This window comes from Desmodus rotundus, chromosome 2 (genome assembly GCF_022682495.2).
Source record: "Desmodus rotundus isolate HL8 chromosome 2, HLdesRot8A.1, whole genome shotgun sequence".
Taxonomy (NCBI): domain Eukaryota; kingdom Metazoa; phylum Chordata; class Mammalia; order Chiroptera; family Phyllostomidae; genus Desmodus; species Desmodus rotundus.
The window spans coordinates 180,104,587-180,122,853 of NC_071388.1; the positions used below are offsets into that span (position 1 = coordinate 180,104,587).

At 40.0% G+C, this 18,267-nt stretch overlaps 1 protein-coding gene across 3 annotated transcripts in view; it reads right to left on the reverse strand.

The window, feature by feature from the left end:
* The window catches only part of SATB2 (SATB homeobox 2), a 180,114-nt gene that overhangs the window by 45,966 nt on the left and 115,881 nt on the right, over window positions 1-18,267 (reverse strand). For all 3 annotated transcript variants that reach the window (XM_053918904.2, XM_024563955.4, XM_024563956.4), the window contains 2 exons: window positions 8,610-8,822; window positions 4,430-4,585 (listed from right to left, as the gene is read on the reverse strand). In XM_053918904.2, coding sequence (XP_053774879.1) covers window positions 4,430-4,585; window positions 8,610-8,822 — 369 coding nt within the window. The remainder of the gene's footprint in view (window positions 1-4,429; window positions 4,586-8,609; window positions 8,823-18,267) is intronic.

Below are 18,267 nucleotides of genomic sequence, written 5' to 3' on the forward strand. Positions count from 1 at the left end.
GCATAAATAGCTTTCTACTTAAGAATATAGTTTAAGTCAGCAGGTGAGAACATGAAATTATTCTTTTGGTAGAAACATAGTGATAAGTAATAAAGATCAGTACACAGAGTCTACTTGATACTAATGTACATGAAACACAACATACGGAAACCCAATCTCCATGAAGAACACAGCTTCTTTGGGGAAAATGATTTTAGATTCCGTATTGGAGGCCAGAAAGTCATCTTCCTCAGCTGCAGTGGAAACACAATAGTGCCTTCCTCTGTTGCTTCTATAAGTAACAAGAATAAGGACCTTCCCATCTCTGACCCTAGTGGTAGCTCCTGTAGCTTGTGGGGCTGGGAAGGTGTGTGTGGCAGGGAGAGGGACTCCAGGATTGGCAGAAGTCTTTTAATATTGGTGGAAATGAGGGCACCCTTGTATCATCTCTTCTGACATCCCTACGGGTCCCTATTTACTCCCAGATCACTCCCTTTCTTTCATCCCAGCAGCCCCTGGGGTTGTCCTTTTGATTACCCAATCTGAGTGGGGTTCATAACCAGCTTGATATTTCCTTTTGTCAGTGTCTCTGCTTTTCTCTACCTTCTAAACACAGAAAGCAAGCCACCACCCCCTGGTCCTAAATGAAAGCAAACCCAGTGCCATTGTGAAGTTTTTGTTTATTGTTTTAATGTGGACAAAGGAAAACAGAGATTAAAATAAAATCAGCCCTTTCCCATTTATCTACCCAAACCTAGCAAAAAAAGACAGTCACATACATGGAGTCGAGTCTTTGGGTATACAAATAACAAAGAAAGACTTCCAAAAGAAAACCAGCTTTAGGTCATCCTCAGCATTCTGTGAGCAGAACTACTATAGGCTATAGAACAAGAGAAACGGGCAGGATATGAGATAAACAGTGAGTGAGCGTTTGGGGGAAGGGGCAGCCAATGTCAAGGGTAAGAAATGGCGCTGAGATGCTGTCACAAAGCACAGGGCCAGCCCTGGAGGACTGCAGTGGGAGAGCCCCTGGTCACTGTGTTTCCTCTCTCCGGATTTCCACGCCCCAGATCACATGTGAAAAGCTGCAATTGGGGGAAAGCAACCCTACAGAACATAAAAGGGATGGGGAGATTACAAGAAGCTATCAAAGGACAAGGAGTTCCTGTGGCCGCTCAGACTGCACTCTGGAGCGTTCATTCCCTGGTAGCCCTTTGTACTGAACGGTCATAAGAACGTATGCAGAAAATGTTCTATGTGCCTCTACATTATGGCTCCTACTAAGAACCCTCACTCCCATTTCACAGAGAACAGTCACTGACCATAGCGCCTCCTGTCGCATGAAAATCAACAATCTGAATAATCTGCAGAAAGAAAAGGGAGATAATCCTAGAATTCACACACACACATACACACAAACCCAAAATCAATCCTAAATTGAAAATGAAGTAAAGGTGAAAGGTACACATACCTTTTCCTCTTATTTATTTCTTCTGCTGTTACTTCTCTGACTTTTCTCCCGTGAAGAAAGGGCCAAGAGTCAGACAGGAAGAGTGAATGGGTTTGGAGGACAGACTAGACAAAGGGGCTGGAGCTGATCTGGAGGAAGAGGTGGTCTACAGCCCTACAGATGCATCCTGATGTAAGCCACCCACTAAGGAAACACACTTTCCAGGAATATATTTCCACCCACAGGACCACAGGCAAAACTGCGTCAGTCTGTCACTCTATCAACTCTCTGAACCCCCCTCCCATTGTGTCGCTGAACACAGCCCTCAAGGACCATCTTGGTCCACCACCCATAAACTCTCTAAAATTTTCCTTTCTTTTTCCTACTTTCCATTCAAAGCCTGCCCCCCACACAGTAATAAGTATTACTCTTAATAGCTGATGATAGAAACTGACACCAAGGAATGAATGAGGTTTAATGGAGGGCTTATTTCTATTTTAAAAGATATTTAAAATGGAAGGGGAGGGAGCATGATGTATATTTGAACTGGGCCTTCAAGGTTCTAAGCCTAGTCCATTTCACAAGAGATCCTAATTAAAGCCTCTCCTGATTTCACCTCCAGGGGAGAATGGAGAGCCCTCACTATTCATCTGCCTGTTCAGTCACTCTAAAGAACTTCTGACCCCTCCGAAGAAACATGATAAAGGGAGGGGAAAGAAAGGAGGTGAGTAGGGGAAACCCTTTGTTCTCTCAGTCCAAAGAAGAGGCTGTGGCCACTTCCCATTGCAGCCGGAGAGGTTAAGTACTTCAGCCAAGGTCCCACTGTTAGTCGTGTGTATCTATACCTTATGGATATCCACCAAATTCACATGCAAAAGGCCAAATCATGCAGCTGACTTCACTACATATTATTTTTATGAATCTAAAGCCGGTACTTAGAAAATGGAGTGAATGTCTTACGTTAAATTACCACTTAAAAACATCTCGGCACCTGGACTGCTAATCTAGTCAGCTATTCACAACAAGGTTCCCCATTCATAAACAAGAATAAGACCATTGTCCCAATGGAAAAAAGAAAAACTTCAAAGCACCATATCCCTATTTAGGCTCAACCTCATCCTTCAGCACATTAATTCCCAAAACTACATTTTCCTCCAGTCTAGAAAATCAGGGCTACCGAGTTCTTTAGGAGGCATCAAAAATTTGGAGAGCTAAATTTGAGCCAACTGGCAAACACAGCTTTCAGTGAGCCACCCAAATTATTTTTGGAGGCTACAGGCATCACTATTTCCAGAAGCCATGGTGTCCAGTCAATAGGAAGATCACAGGCATTTTGAATCAACTTCTCAAGACTGTGGTCTTCAGTTTGTCATGAAAGCTTCTTATATTTAAAAAAAATGGACTGAGTAAAACTTTGATATTTATGTCAAGTCACAACTAAGGGGCAGGTTTGCAAAATCAATTGTGTAGCTTTTATACTCACTGCACATTTACCACATATGTCCTTTATTACACAGTGGAAAACCATTAAATGCACAGTAGTTTTGCCAAGTGGCATTATGCATTTAACAGCTTTATTCGTTTAACAGCTCCAACTCTCATTATATTTTGCCATGTGGTACACGGGATTTTATGCATTTAACAGTTTAGGAAGGCTCCATGGTGTTTTCTTTTCATGTATTTCATACTATGATTGGACATCAAGTCTTAGCAAACTGAATTTCAATGATTTCATTGATGAGAGACAACAAGAATAATCTGGGAAGATTACTACATTAAAATTGAAAAGGGAAACAAATATTTCCATCCTCTTCAAAGTTCCTTGGTATTCTACTCCTTTCCCTTTATCAACATCTGAAAAATAACTTAAGTCAAGTTACTGCCAAACTACAGGTAAAAAAGGCTAATCCCCGAACCATATAATTAGTCTAAATATAACATTTAACCATGTATCATTTTTAAAACTTGATTTTTATTGAAAACCTTCTCGCTTAATAGAAACACAGTACTCAGAAATGTTCCTTCTTCATAGCATATGACAGAAGATCTGTTAGGGAGATGATGGCCATTTTGCTACTGGCATATGCAGGGATGAAAACATTTGCCATGAAAGGTCACAGAGGAAATCAAGCTCGGAATCAAAGGACTCTCAACATTATGCTTCAACAAACTTTTTTTCCTCCAGCAGCGTTAGGTAATTATTCATCTTAGGGATAAATAAGAAGGCATCTCAACCTAATCCATTCCCTGATATAGGATGGTAGCTGTCCCTTTAAAGGAACTGAAACAGATAGTAGATCCCATCAACTGTTGCTGCTTTCATAAATTAAAAAAAAAAGAAAGAAAGAAAGAAAGAAAGAAACCTAAGCATCTGTCTACCCTTTTCCCTGGAGCATTCCGTACCCACAATCCCAGCTCTCTGAAACCCTGTGCTGGATAAGCTCCTATGTTTTTCTGTTAAAGATTTTAGCGCTTGCCCTGGACTCCCCTACATGTGTTTTCTCCTGGAAAAACAACTGTATTCTATACATAAAAGAAACACCTGACATCACAAGATGTCTCTGGGGCTGGAGGAAAGCAGTTATTATAACAAAGTCAGCCATTCCCCTGGTGAGCATAAGAGAGGCGATGAGACCTGGCTAAAACGTGGTCTCAGAAAGATGCTGTTTTGTACATACCAAGTTTTGCTCCAATGCAAAAAAAGCAAAAAACACAGAAAGAAAGAAAAATACACAGTAGTGTTTAGACTTAGAAATTATTCGAGGCTGATTGTTTTTAAAAAAATTCTTTAAAAGACAAAAAATCTGGGTTTTGACTTAGACTCTATTTTTTAAACTCCAGTGGGAATAAAAGCAAACTGTAGCGCCAAACTCAGAACATGACAGGTTCCCTAGGGATTGTTATTGTTATTATTATTATAGGAACAGATGTATTTTTATTGGTGGGAGGGGGAGAAGTCTAATTCCAGCTCTCACTTTTGCTCTTTTAAAAACCACTCACCTGACTTTTATTTGCAGCCACTTTGGCAAACAGGGCTTGAGACACCTTGGCCCTTTTCATCTCCTGTTGGATCTCGTCATAAATGGCAGCTGTGATGTTGACGTTGGCGCCGTCCACCTTAATGGGGAGGTCTGTTGTCGGTGTCGAGGTTTTGGCCTACCAAGAGACCATGAAAATAATAATTTAAAAAGTGCTGCATTCAGCCCAGCCATCTGTGCAGAAATTATCAAAGGATTTCAGTCAGCTGATGCCAAACTGCATTAGCTACAGAGGGACACTTCCTGTCCATTATTCTAATCAGGTTAATTGTGATTGGAAATAATTGCAGTGCATTCCTATAGGACATGCGGAGTCCTGTAAACCCCGTTCCTTCCCTCGCCGAATCCTAGAGAATTCACAGGTAGGATGGCCACTCTAACGAAAAGCCATCACCTCGCTGCAGGACAAGCAGCCAGAATACGTGCACAAGCGCGCGCACACACACACACGGTTACCTTTTTCCTTCTGAAAACGGCACACCTTGGAGAAAGAGCCAATTCTTCCAGAAAAAAAAAAATGAGTAAATGGGTAGAGGTCTCTAAATAATAAATTATTACTCAATTTAACGCACTCCCTTGAGTCTCCCTCATTCTTTATTAAAGCTTTACGTATGTCATTCGAGTATGTATAGTTTCCCATCATTATCATCATTATGCTACCCAGACAGTCACCTAATTTCACCTAGGAAATCAGTGGAAATGAAACAAAATTTCATTTCATAAAACTAGGCTTCTGAATGCCTTTGATGTGGCATTTTCATTTTCTTAAACTCATATTGTGGTTTTATGTATTCTGCCGTGCTTGTTTTAATTGAATGATTTCCCATCAGCTTCAGAGACAAATGAAGGACAAGACAGAAGGTTTCTCTGTATTTCTTGGGGTTAGGATAGCCCGACAGTGTTTGGAGCAACTTGATCCAAAAGACAGTCAGAGCACTCGCTCTGGTGTGTACAGAGAGGGGGCTGGTGGCTCTGGTGTGTACACAGAGGGGGCTGGTGGCCTTCTCAGGAACCTGGAAGCAGGAATCTCCCCCAATCCTTGGGTTCCCAGCTGATTTGGTCTAAAGTGGATATTTTTTGTCCTCACTCACTCTTCATCCCAAACCAAGAGAGTAGCCCCCAAATCACCACTGTCCCTCTGTGGGTGCCCTGAGCTGTCCCCTTATGGACTGAGCACATGCAGGTTTGGGGGGAGATGGGACGCTGTGGGACCATTCTCGATGCTGTGTTGAAGCCAGAGTTAATGTCCTCAGTTTCCACTAAGAGCACTCAGTGGTTTTTGTCATTCTCCTCTGACCTCCCTGTCTCATACTACTTTCTAATTACTACAAGAAAATAAAAATAATTGAGGCCATACTTTCTATGTCCCAGGCACTCCAGAAAGTGTTTTACTTCAGGGCTTCTGTGCTGATTAGCCTCCAAAATCTCCAGTCTTTACAGGTGTTATTTTTACAGGTATCTGCTTGCCCTCTACTTTGGAGTCTTTTTCCCATAACAATCCAATTGTTTTATTTTGTTTTGTTTTTCAAGAAACTCCCTTTTCTTCTCAAAATTTCTAGCCTAACCACAGTACTTTTCCTATTAAGTGCATGCTTTAGCATATTATTTCTTCCTTTCTCAACTCAGGCTTCTCACTAGCCTCACTATCTTACCTTATCTGACTGATCAAATCTTCTCCAGAACCTGGGAGCTAAAGTGAGAGCTCACAAAGCACTAAAATATACTGTTATGAGCCCAGGTCTTGGAATTAGAATAACCAGAGTTCAAATCCTAGCTCTACAACTCAGCCATCTGACCTTATACAAGGTATTTAATCAATCTAAGCCTCAGTTTCCTCATCTGTAAAACGGGGATAACAGTGAAAAATGGTGAACATCCAATTCATGCAAAAGGCTCACAATACCCGATACACAGAAAGTGCTCAATGAATGATCATTCTTATCCTTGTATTGCTGTTTTGTTATTATTAAGTGCACCAAGGAACACTGGCCAACTGAAGGGTTATGAGAAGAGACTCCGCAGATTTAATTTTTGATTTGAAATTTTTTCAATTTGTTTTAAACTAATAATAAAGTACTGATGGGGTATGGAAAATAATCTCCATGTACCTAGGTAAGGCTGTCGCTGTGCCCTAGACTGCTGACTCCAACTAATTGGTTTAATCAGGGGGTATCGCTCCAACATCTTTACAAAGTGAAAGCTTTACTCAACGTGGACCTTTGTTATTGAGATACGTCTGTAAAGAACTTTGAGTGAGTAGGTAATCATGAAATGTTTTAAAAGGCTTTAATAACGTCCCCTTTCTCAATGTTTAACCAACAGAAAAATAAGAATGTTCCAGAGAACGTAAAATGCCAGTGCCATGGCTGTATTCTCAAAAATATGTTGAGTAAAATATTTTATATTTGTTTTCATAAAGTTCAAAATTGTTAAATTAAATAATTAATGTCCCTGATCTACTTGTCTCAAAATGGTACCTTTACTTAGGAATTTTCTAGATGGGGTTTTGTGCTATTGACAAAAGTAAAATACTGACCCTGTGTGGCTTTGTAGGCTGGTCTGTCTCTCAGAGCTATCAGGTCTTTGAAAGATGCCTAAGATATCTGGCTAGAAAAATATTATGAAGGAGCAAAAAAACATAGCACACAGACCTGTGTGATTTTCTGACAAGTGGGAGTGACTTTATGGGGAAAGTTGTCTTGTTAAACAGCCATGGCTGGACTCTCCTATAATGGCTTAATGGCCTTCAAAAGTGGCAAAAATATTGGTAAATTTAACAGAAGTAAATATTAGTGCAAATTAACAGCTCACCCAACTCAATAGTTTAATATGTATGCCCCAAAAGTGAAAAAGAATCCTATAAAAACGCGTGGTTACACTCGTCCAAAGTAAGCAGTCAGGAGACTTATTTTTAGTTTAACAGTAATTAAAACTCATAATTCACTAAAGACTAAAGTGTAAGTATCACAGTTTGGCAGTGCATGATAGAAAATGATCTTCAATTAAAAATCTATTGCAGAGTGCAAAATCATAAAAAGTTAAGATGTGTGAAAAAATGGATGAATTTGAAAAAGCTCAAACATTTCTTCTAGAATAAAATTGTGCTTGTATGTTTAATCAATTCCTTTGATCTTACCAGAAAACAAACTCATTTAAAAAAACAAACAAACCTACAGCATCTAAGCAAAACACCCTTTGGTTTCAAAGTACCCATTTCTCTGACTTGTACAAATGTATATCTGTGAAATGTTTTGAGAATTATCACTCAGGGAGGGAACATAAAATCTTCCTAGCAACTGCAAAACGAGATGGCAGTCTCATAAAGCTAGCGAGTTGTACAAGTTTAAGGGAAATAGGCAGCGGGCTAGAAATGACTGGGCTCAGATCTGAATGGAAAATGACTCTTGACTGACTTGGGCCTTTGACCCTTCCGTTAGGATCTTTAAAGCACACAGCACTACTAGATACGTGCATTCGCAGGAGGAAATGAGAGCAGAACGCGTTTAAATTGTGGAGAAAGGGGGGATGGAAAGCCGAGTCACAGAGTCCTGGGAGAGATTGCCCTAGGAAACGAAACGATGAGGACTTGGCCTTGCGCTACCACTGTCTAACGGGGATCACTGAATGATCTGGCCATTCTGACCGAGCTGCGGCATATGCATGCTTCCACGACACAGATTCCTCCCCATTCTGTCTTTCTCGGAGTGCACAAAGCAGAGCTTGGACTACTCATCGGTCCTCTGACCCCAACCACCCTACCCTCATGCAAATAAATGTGCAATTTCAGGAAAAAGCTGTGTGCCTGCTATGCAAACTCAGCTTCAACACACGTCCTTTAACTCCTCTGATAATGAAGCAGCTGTATGTAGACATCACTAGCTTACCGCAACCCTTCCACCCACTCCTGCTCTCCTGCAATGTGTGGAAGAATGGCACTTTGTCTTCCTGAAGGGACAAAACTGACATGTGATACAGTAAAAGACAACCAATTTTATATGGTTTTATATCCTCTTATCAGCATGTTCGGTAGACTAAGAAATCCTTGAATTAGGTCTTTTAGTGCTCAAGGAAAACCACAGTATCAGTGAAGGCAAGATGTTTCCAAAGCAAAGAGTGAAAAGTCAATGGAGCAAATATCTCACCTGAGGGGTTCGGGAGGAGCTGGGGCTGCTAGAGGCTGAGGAGACCATGCTCACATTGGGGTTCATGCTCCGCTCTCTCTCGTCCTGGTATATGCGATCCCGCTCCACTTCCGGAAGATTGAGAAAATTCTGCATGGCCCTCAGGTTTACCAAAAGAGACTGAGAGGCTGTCCGAGGGTCTTCTTCCTTACGGAGAATCTCGGACAACAATCCCTGATTAAATTAAAAATAGGCCGAGTCATATCTGCACGTGTGTGTTTCTGTCTTCCACCCTCTCCCCTTTTGTTTGCCGTAGCAGCTGGCTGTGAGTGAGGTCAGGAACCTAAGTCTAATTCCTGAGGATTCTCCAGCAGGATGGTTTGGTGGGAACATGCTTGCCTTCTGGGGGCTGTGCCTTATTTTGAGCCATTCTGTTCTGACACTTTATCATCGCTGTAATAATCATTGGTGTACAGAGATGCCAGCTAGCAAGGTAGGCGCTGGGGAAGAATTGTGAAGCCGCAATTACCACCAGGTGCCTCCTACAAGTATTTCAGGAACTGTTAGAACTCTCTCTGCTTGAAATTGGGAACACTTGGCAGTCCTGCTCGGCTTTAAAAATCTGCCAAGTGTGGTAAATTTAGTTCCGACATTTAAACAGCATGGGAGATTTACATCGACTTAAAAAAAAAAAAAAGTTTGGCTGAATTTCTATGTGACCGGCCACTGTTTTCAATAGAGATGTTTGTTGTAGAAAAAAAAAGAGACACAAAGCAAATGGCTATAACCTGGGTTAACCCTCTGATAGCTTCTAAATCCATGCACATAGTAGGTATCCCTGCTTATGGACCAGAGGGCACCCAAACGTTTTTATGAGATGCCCTCGAGGAGGAAGCTCTGATCCCGTGAGAGGATTGGAAATGTAGTCACATCCGGTAAGGGGCCAGAGCACACCCTGGAGAATGCCATGTAGGCTCAGAAACTTTCTCAGTGTGTGGCTTAACCAAACAGAAAACGTTAAAGAGGAAATTAATGTTTTTATGCGCTCTGATGACAGAATTCACTCACACACACACAAAGGAAAACATTGACCAGAGTAGAGAAAACTAGTATGGCCATAAGAAAAGGGCCAGAGACCGAAGTTGGAACACTATAGGTTGTACTTCGGGCAAAGGCAGATCCATTTCCATTCTGCACACTTGCTAGGTTATCACACAGAGGCATCTCTTTATACTGCCAGCTAACGCCCGTTCTCAGGATATTATGAGATCAGGGTCTAGGATCATCCCTGACTTGAAAAGCTGAGATGTTAACCTCTATATTTTAAAACAGATGAGGCAACCCCCTAATCATGAAAAGTAGATGTCAAGGACATTTCCACTGAGGGGGACTATTCATTCAAAGGAAACACTATCAGATTCGTAATAGATGGCTTAACTATAAAAGGCATCTGATGCAAGAGGAATATACCATCTCCTGATTTGCCAGAAATCTTCAGGATAACTTAGGCAATCTTTGAAAATAAAGTAATACATTCTAAAATAGTGAAGCAAATGTCACTTACAGAAATGTGCATCCCCCAGTTCTCATCACTCTAAGCAGGTAATCACCATTCAAAACATCAGGAAGGCAATTTTACTACAAGGAACCTTCAAGCAGTACGCCATCACATAGTTCTGCAACTCGGGTGTCATGTTACTATGATTAGACATGTCTTTATGAGTGAGAATAAAACAGGCCATACGATGAAGCTAGAGAAATGTGAACAGTGCGTGCCTGTGTGCATGCATGCTCAAGGAAAGAGCACGGTAGGATGTCTATGCAGAAATTCCCTGCTGGTAAAACGACGCGAAGAAAATCCAGATTTCTTGTTGTGCTTCCAGAAGCAACAGGTGACAGTGTCCTCCAGAAAACGTTACACAATCTAAGCACTGATTCTCTTTCTAAAATTAAGTCAGTTCTGCCTTAAGTAATTCTACTTCCACTTGTGCTAAGCAACCTGAAATATTAATAATAAATTTGTTTCTGAGATAAAAATCTCCAAGACGGAAGTGAATTTAAAGCCAATACTAATCTCCAATACCAATAAGACACTAAGATTGATATTTTCCGATCATTCATTAATGATGAACTCTGCACATAAAGGATAAAAGTTGGTCTTCTCCTCCTCCTCTTCTTCTCTCATAAGTAATTTTAGCATTTTAACATATCTCAGATTACCAAACATGGAGGAGCTTTAGAGTCTACACAGGTACAGACATATTTTTTATGCTAGTTATGATTATACTTAAAATATCTCAAAATCAAAGTTTGTAAACCTAAAAATTATTTTTACATGTGTAGAGTACAGTATGGCTAAGAATTTGCACACAAAATTGTGAAATAACAAAAAACTAGTATTCTAATAGCCTAGGTTCAAAATCGTGTGTTCATTCTTCATCAATTAAAAAAAAATCACTCTGGACCTCGCTGGTGTGGCTCAGTGGATTGAGCGCCGGCCTGCAAACCAAAGGGTTGCCGGTTCGATTCCCAGTCTGGGCACACACCTGGGTTGCGGGCCATGTCCCCAGTGTGGGGTGAGTGAGAGGCAACCACACACTGATGTTTCTCTCCCTCTTTTCCTCCCTCCCTTCCTCTCTCTAAAAATAAATAAATAAAATCCTTTAAAAAAATCACTCTGAAGCATAAAGTGTCTTTGCTTCTTAGTTTTGCTTGGTTTACTTTCTTTTTTCCCCCACATCGAAATTGTGGACTTTCTCTGCATTTTTTACATGTTGGACAACATCATAGGGAAGTGATTTCATCTCTAAAAACAATTCAAGACCAAGCATTCTTGTAAGTGGTGGCTCATCATATCATTTCTGAAGTGAATGAGACACAATATTTGTATTTTAAAGGATAGGTGGAATATAATATTGCCTCTGTTTCATTTGCCTAATTGAAGGTAAAGTCTCAAACCAACAAGGTGGCCCACGCCGCCTCCGCGTATTGCCCCAGAGAATGAGGACACTGTTCTAAATTATTTACCTAAGGTCTCATCTGCGTAGCCATGGTCCCAATGCAGATTCTTTTTACCTCAGACGTTTTCTATAACAAGTGGCTAACAGGTGGGCATAGAAAGAGTTTTAGTTGTTTTATTGATCCTTTTTCATTTTGGTTATTTATAAGCTTTTAACTATTTAAACTGGGATTTTAAAAAATACAGTCTAAATTCTGCAGGCTCATAAATGCTAAGGGAGTTTATTTAGTTAGTTGAATATCATCATAGGGGAGAAAAATGAGAAGAAAATCTATGGCATAACTTATATATACCACAAATTGCCCCCCATCTGATTATCAAGATAAGTAAATGTTTATCATAGTGAAATTGCCTTGAATAGAACATAAATTAGTCGTTTATTACACATACACATTTTGAAAGCCCTTGCCATGACATTATCTGGCATTTTAATTACCAACCAGCCAGGCAGGAGATGTCACTTGGACGTGCCCATTATGCAGCCTGAGATATAGAAAATGACACCTGGGCATCGGCAACAAAAAAAGATGTACTTTTATGAATAGAAGGGTCATGAATATTGAAAATATGAAAATTAAGGGAAATTAATAAATTAACCAGGATATTGCTTATTAAACTTTCATATCCGTAATCATATTAAAACATATTGCAAGTATTGAGTAAAGTGGTCATTAAGTATTTTCCTCATCGTAGGCAACAGAGCCTTCTCAAGGGAGAGATTAAAACAATTCCCTCCTTGGTGTGAGGCCGAGGTTATGTAAGACTGGGAAACATGTTGACTGGAAAGGAATAGAACGAGCATCTGAACAAGGCAGAAAGACATCGTGCACAAATAGCTCTTGGGTTACAAGTTGCTGAAAAACGAAGGGAGTTGGGAGGAAAAAAAAAAACACCTCAGCTTGGTTTTCTCCCTAGACTTTTAATGGAGGATTTTGTGAGCTTCATATTATTTCCTGCACCAGCAAACCCTATATGAAGTTGGCAGAAAATTCAATAAAAGCAAAATAATTCAAAATGCAAAACGAGATAATATAATGCCATCCAGCTTGGCTGCTATTATAGGTAATCTTCAGAGACAAAATAGGCTAACGTTTGAAATAAAAAATGATGTACTTATTATTTCTAATATTTTAAATATATTTATTTGTAACAAATTAAATGACCTTACAGTTTCTGAATTTGCAATTTCTGTTGATGAGCTTTCTTATTTAAATGGTTATGATTTCCATATTTCTTCAACAATTCACATAGTTTGGCCCAAATTGTTAGTGTGCAACATACACGCTAATATGCAGAAATGTTTGGGAAACATCACCAGGAGGGGCTCTACAAAACTTACTCCTGCCATGGCCGGGTAACTCAGTTGGTTCAAATGACATGCCAAGGTTGCGGATTCTATCCCTGGTCAGGGCGCATCCAAGAATCAACCAATGAATATATACTCGTAAATGAGTGGAACAACAAATCGATGTCTGTCTGTCTGTCTGTCTCCCCCTTCCTCTGTCTCTCAAAATCAATTTTAAAAAAGACATAAAAATTTACCTCTAAGTTTCTTCACTAACCCTTAAGGCTTTGTCTGGGACAGGCAAGAAACTACCTTCAATGAGCCCCTAATCCTTAAAGACAGTAATAAGAGAATCCAAACCCGAGCCAGGTTTTAGAAACACTGAGCTTGAGCCCCTCAGACCTCCCCAGGCTCCTCCAGGGCAACAGCAGCAGCAGTTAAGGTCATTGCCGACTCGGTTTTAACGGATATCCATTCTTCCTAACTCTCACACCTTTTGGTAATTCTCTAGGATTGGGCTATATCTCCCATTGATTAGAGCCCTCAAATTCAATATACCTATTACCAAAGAATGACAGATCAGTCAATTAATTCACTTCTTATTTATGACTCGATACATAGCTCAGAAAGGAATGAAAAGATTAATTAAGATGCAGATTCTGCTGCCAAGAAGTTTACTATATGATGGTTTACAGAAGCACAATGTTCAAGGTGACAAGTGTCATAAATTCCAGACAGAACTACTGCCATCTCCGTTCAAATGCCGGTGGAAGTCCTGCCAACCCCAGGACTCCGGAAAAATGTCTTCAAAGAAGTGGAACTGAACGTGGCTGGGATTTGAAATATACACAGTGCACGAATACAGAGATAATGGTGAGAGCAGGGGGCGGGTGAGTGGGGGACTGGACGGTGTTAGAACGCTTGAAGAAAAAGAAAGAGCATGACTGACCCAGAATACCAAGAGAACTTTCTGTGTCATTAAAAGCTTAAAAAAAAAAAAAGCGTACAAAAACTGATGTAGGGATAGGAGACATTTTGAAGTGAAAATAATACAGTTCGCATGAATATAGTTCTGAACTACTGGAGTGTACACAAACTAACTAGCAAACATTACCCCCCAAATGAAGTGATATTAGATAATCTGTTCAGCCTTTTCGTCACCTGCAACAAATTAGGCTTTCAATATGCAAGACATCTTCCTTCCAGAAAAACAAATGATCATGATTCCATTTAATTGTAATTTGATGAGGCATAATTTATTTTTTAAAGTGATATACACCAGGTGTGTACTGAGGAAACTGGCCCAGCCAAACCCCAGTGCTTTTCTTTGGGAAAAACCCCCTCAAACTAGCCAGAGACTTGTTTTCATTTCTGTAAACTACATTTCTGTTTGTGGCAGTGAAGTCAGAGGTGTAAAGGGTAACTTGTGGGGTTCACGTATTTATTATGACATATGCCTTTAAAGTAACTCAAGCCCCCAAAATACTCATTTATCATATAAAGCAACTAGTTTGAAAGTGCTGGGTTCCACTCTAAACAAAGGGAGATGCTAGAATGGCATATAAATCCCAAAGACAGCGTATGGGATTGCTATGCTAACAGTAAAGCCGGATACTCGGCATTTCTTTAGAAACATTTAGACTGGGTACTGTAGAGAAAATGAGCCTTATCGCCTCATAGTATATTTTAATTATTCATTGTTGGGTGTATGAACAAAATTTAAGCTATTTAATGACAGTCCTCTTCAGAAATCCAGTTATATCTCTTCAAGAATGTTGCAGTTGAAATATTTACTATGTAGTGATGAGTCTGAAAATATACTATTTTAGTTCAGAATTATAGATTGCTTTTAACAAATGATGTCATAACCAATCAACAAGGTTAAAAGGCACAGAGACCCCCAATTCGCAAAAGGTCAAAGGTGGAAAGGGCCTTGGCATTCACGTGGGCCAACAGCGCACGCTGCCCCTGAGCAGGACCTATCACACACTTCCCTTGAAGTTAAAAAAAAAAAGAAGTCCCTCCAAAGGCACTCCTCACATTTCACCACCCCTTTCGCCTACTTATTAGTTAGCCTGAATTTTCACACAATTCTAAATTTCTGGTTCCAGCTGACATGAAAGCCAAAAACCGGTCTCCTCCTAAGAAGACCGGGCAACGCCAAATTCCTGGCCTAGTCATACACGCTGAACTCTTAAATTTCAGTTGTTAGCGCACAGTTCATTGAAGCTGAGGAACCAGCTGCGTGGCTCTGGAAAGCATTGACATCCTACGTTCCGAAAGCTAACCTGACAGAATCGGTTCTCTCCTAACCTCCAATCTCATTTCCTTCTCCATGCTCCTAAGGGGCATTTTCACCTCTGCTCACAAACATAAACAGGTTTCCCTGGGCCCCATATTCATAATCTACAACCCCACACAAACTTGCCTGCTGAAATTCATTTCTGTCGTGCTAAAAAGACTCTCTCCCTGTTGTCCCCCTCCCCCCAGGGGAACGTGAAGCCAGAGTATTTAGTTTGATTTGAATAAAAGGTATACAGGGCACAACAATGACAATTTGATTTTTATTATTAAAAATGATGTGTTAAATCCTCACAGAAAATGTTGTTATTGCATTAGTTTAATAAAACCTCTCTTTTATTATAATATTTCTTTATTAGGAACGACAGGCTATGCATGTCGCATTTTTGTAAGATGGGGGTGGGTAGAATTGAGCGTCTAAAGGGAATTAATGTACTCGGCAAATATAAGTGCATATACAAGAATAACATCTGCAGATAAACGCTGCTGCAGAGACGTAGTCTATGGAGCAGCGAAAGACTATGTACTGTGTGTCCATGTGTATATACTGCAGCTCGCACTACTTCCTCCCTCTGAAAGAAACGGCACCAGTTCCATCTTGCATTTATGATACTTTCATCTTATATGTTGTGCTACTATTACACCTCTTCTTCCCATCAAACAGTAAACTCCTTGGGAGCAGAATCTGACACATTTTGTATTTAATGGTTAGTTGGGGAATGTACAAGAATACTGGGCACTAAGAGACACTGTTTTTTTGAGAATTGGGAGTCCTCTCTTTGCTGACCAGCCAGCAGCAGGCCCTAATAAACTGACTCCCATGTACTCCAGATCCTTTCATTCAACCTATTGAAAATAATAAGGTAATGGAAACTAAAATTTTGGGCAACACAAACTCTGCGTTAGAACAAATATTTCATGTACCCCAAATCTGCAATTTATTAAATGAAACATTTCCCTGAGAGACAGCTATCTCTCTAGTGTATACAATACAACTTCACTTGTGCCGCCTGATACACTGGAACACAGAAAGCACGCAACACAAACTGAGTGGGTATCACCGAAACAGGCCGCACTTTTTAAACGTCAATCCCCTGTACAAGCCACACTTGCACACGTGCAGTGGAGAAACTTGGCCTAAAACAGACGCCTGGCAGCTTCACGAATATTTACCCACCTAATCTATGCAATAACAGATGCAAGTAGAAAAGCAGCTCTCCTTTTCCACCTAATTCCTCCTTTTGTTGTCTTTAGAAAGCCTTAGGTACTTAGGGGCTATGCCCAACCTAAGTCAAAATTTTCTAAACACATTACCCCCAAAAAGCAAACGCAAATAGAGAACTGAACAGGTGCCCCAAGGAAACATTTTATCAGCTGGGTTCTCAGCTCTGGGCACATCTCTGGTTTCTACTAACACCTCAAGTTCCTGGTAGCGTGACCGCTGCATCGCAAAGTTCTGGGCCCTTGGTTATTCCATGAGTATTCTCCGAAACAACTGTTGGCAGACTGCCCCCCAATTTACTAGTTTTGACTACTTTGTGAAATCATTGACAAAAATAGTATTTTCAAAAAATAAAAACAAGCCAAAAGCATACATTTATTGAATATTTGTATCTCAAATGTATCAAATGAATTCAAACACAAGAATTAAAGCAATCTATTAACATACAAGTTGACTCTGTCCTGAAACAGTTATAAAATGTTTCTGCATTAACTTCAATCACCTCTAGGTCAAAAACATCTGTTCTCACCGGTTATGTGACACATCGCAGTACTTACTATACCACAGTGGGATTACTGCTTCGAAGGTCTGTTTATTCCCTGCATTTAACTCCTTGAAAGAGGGATTGTGTGTTTCATCTGCTGCTCTCTGACAGCAGAAGTGATTGAGAATAAAGTGGTTATGCATGTGAGTTCTGAAGTCAGCATTGCTGGGTTCAAAACTGCACTTTAATTGGACAGGATTTAGTAATCTTTCTATGGGACAGTTTCCTCACATGTAAAATTAATAATGTACTTCCCTCATAGGGTTCCCTAGAAAACTTAAAACTGTATCCAACAAATGTTAAAACTCCAATAAACATTAGCTATCATTGTAGTGCCTAGCACAGTTTCTGAATGCTTAATAAATATTTGTTAAGTAATGGATAAATACAAAACTAACATCAAAGTACACTTCTTATATTCAAGGCCCTCCACTCATATTTTGCTAGGTGTATTCCTGAATACCGAAGAAAGAAAATATAAAGAATAAATCTTAGGAAGTAGGATAATTAAAATTATTTGGGATAAAGAAGAATGTAAAGGAAGATTTAATGAAGTATATAAAGTAAAATTAACATGAATATTCAGGATAGCACTGAACTAGGATATTCATTTTATACTTCCTCCAGTTTATACTTAGGTGTACCCATGTCATACTTAGGGAGAAAAACAACTTTTCCTCCCTAAGTAACTTTGCGTCATTTAAAATAAGCCTTAATCTGCATCACTGTTTAAACCTAGATCATAATTATTAGTGGATGATAAAATTAGCACATACCTAACTTTTTTGTAATGAAATGCATTTGGGTAGATTAGAAATTACCAAAGTGCTTCATACATGGCACAGATACTGTTTCATGACTTTTTCCCTTCATGAGGCTTTGCTTTAGGAATACACAAACAAACATATAGGGCCTTGGCTGGGTGGCTCCGTGAACTGAGTGCCAGCCTGCGAACCAAAGGGTTGCTGGTTCAATTCCCAGTCAGGCACATGTCTGGGTTGTGGGCCAGGTCCGCAGTAGGGGCCACATAAGATACAACCACACATTGATGTTTCTCTCCCTCTCTTTCTCCCTCCCTTCCCCACTCTCTAAAAATAAATAAATAAAATCTTTAAGATTTAGGTAAAAATGATACAGAGTTCAAGACAGACATGCCATGCACATGTGTGTACGTGAGTGACTGTGTGCACCAGTTCGTGAGATAAAAAGTATTTCTTATGGAGACCTGCAGTCAGAGGAGTTTGAAAGTAAATGCTGTAGTCCACAGCGATAAATTTAGGCACAAAACTTGTAGATAAAATTCAAACA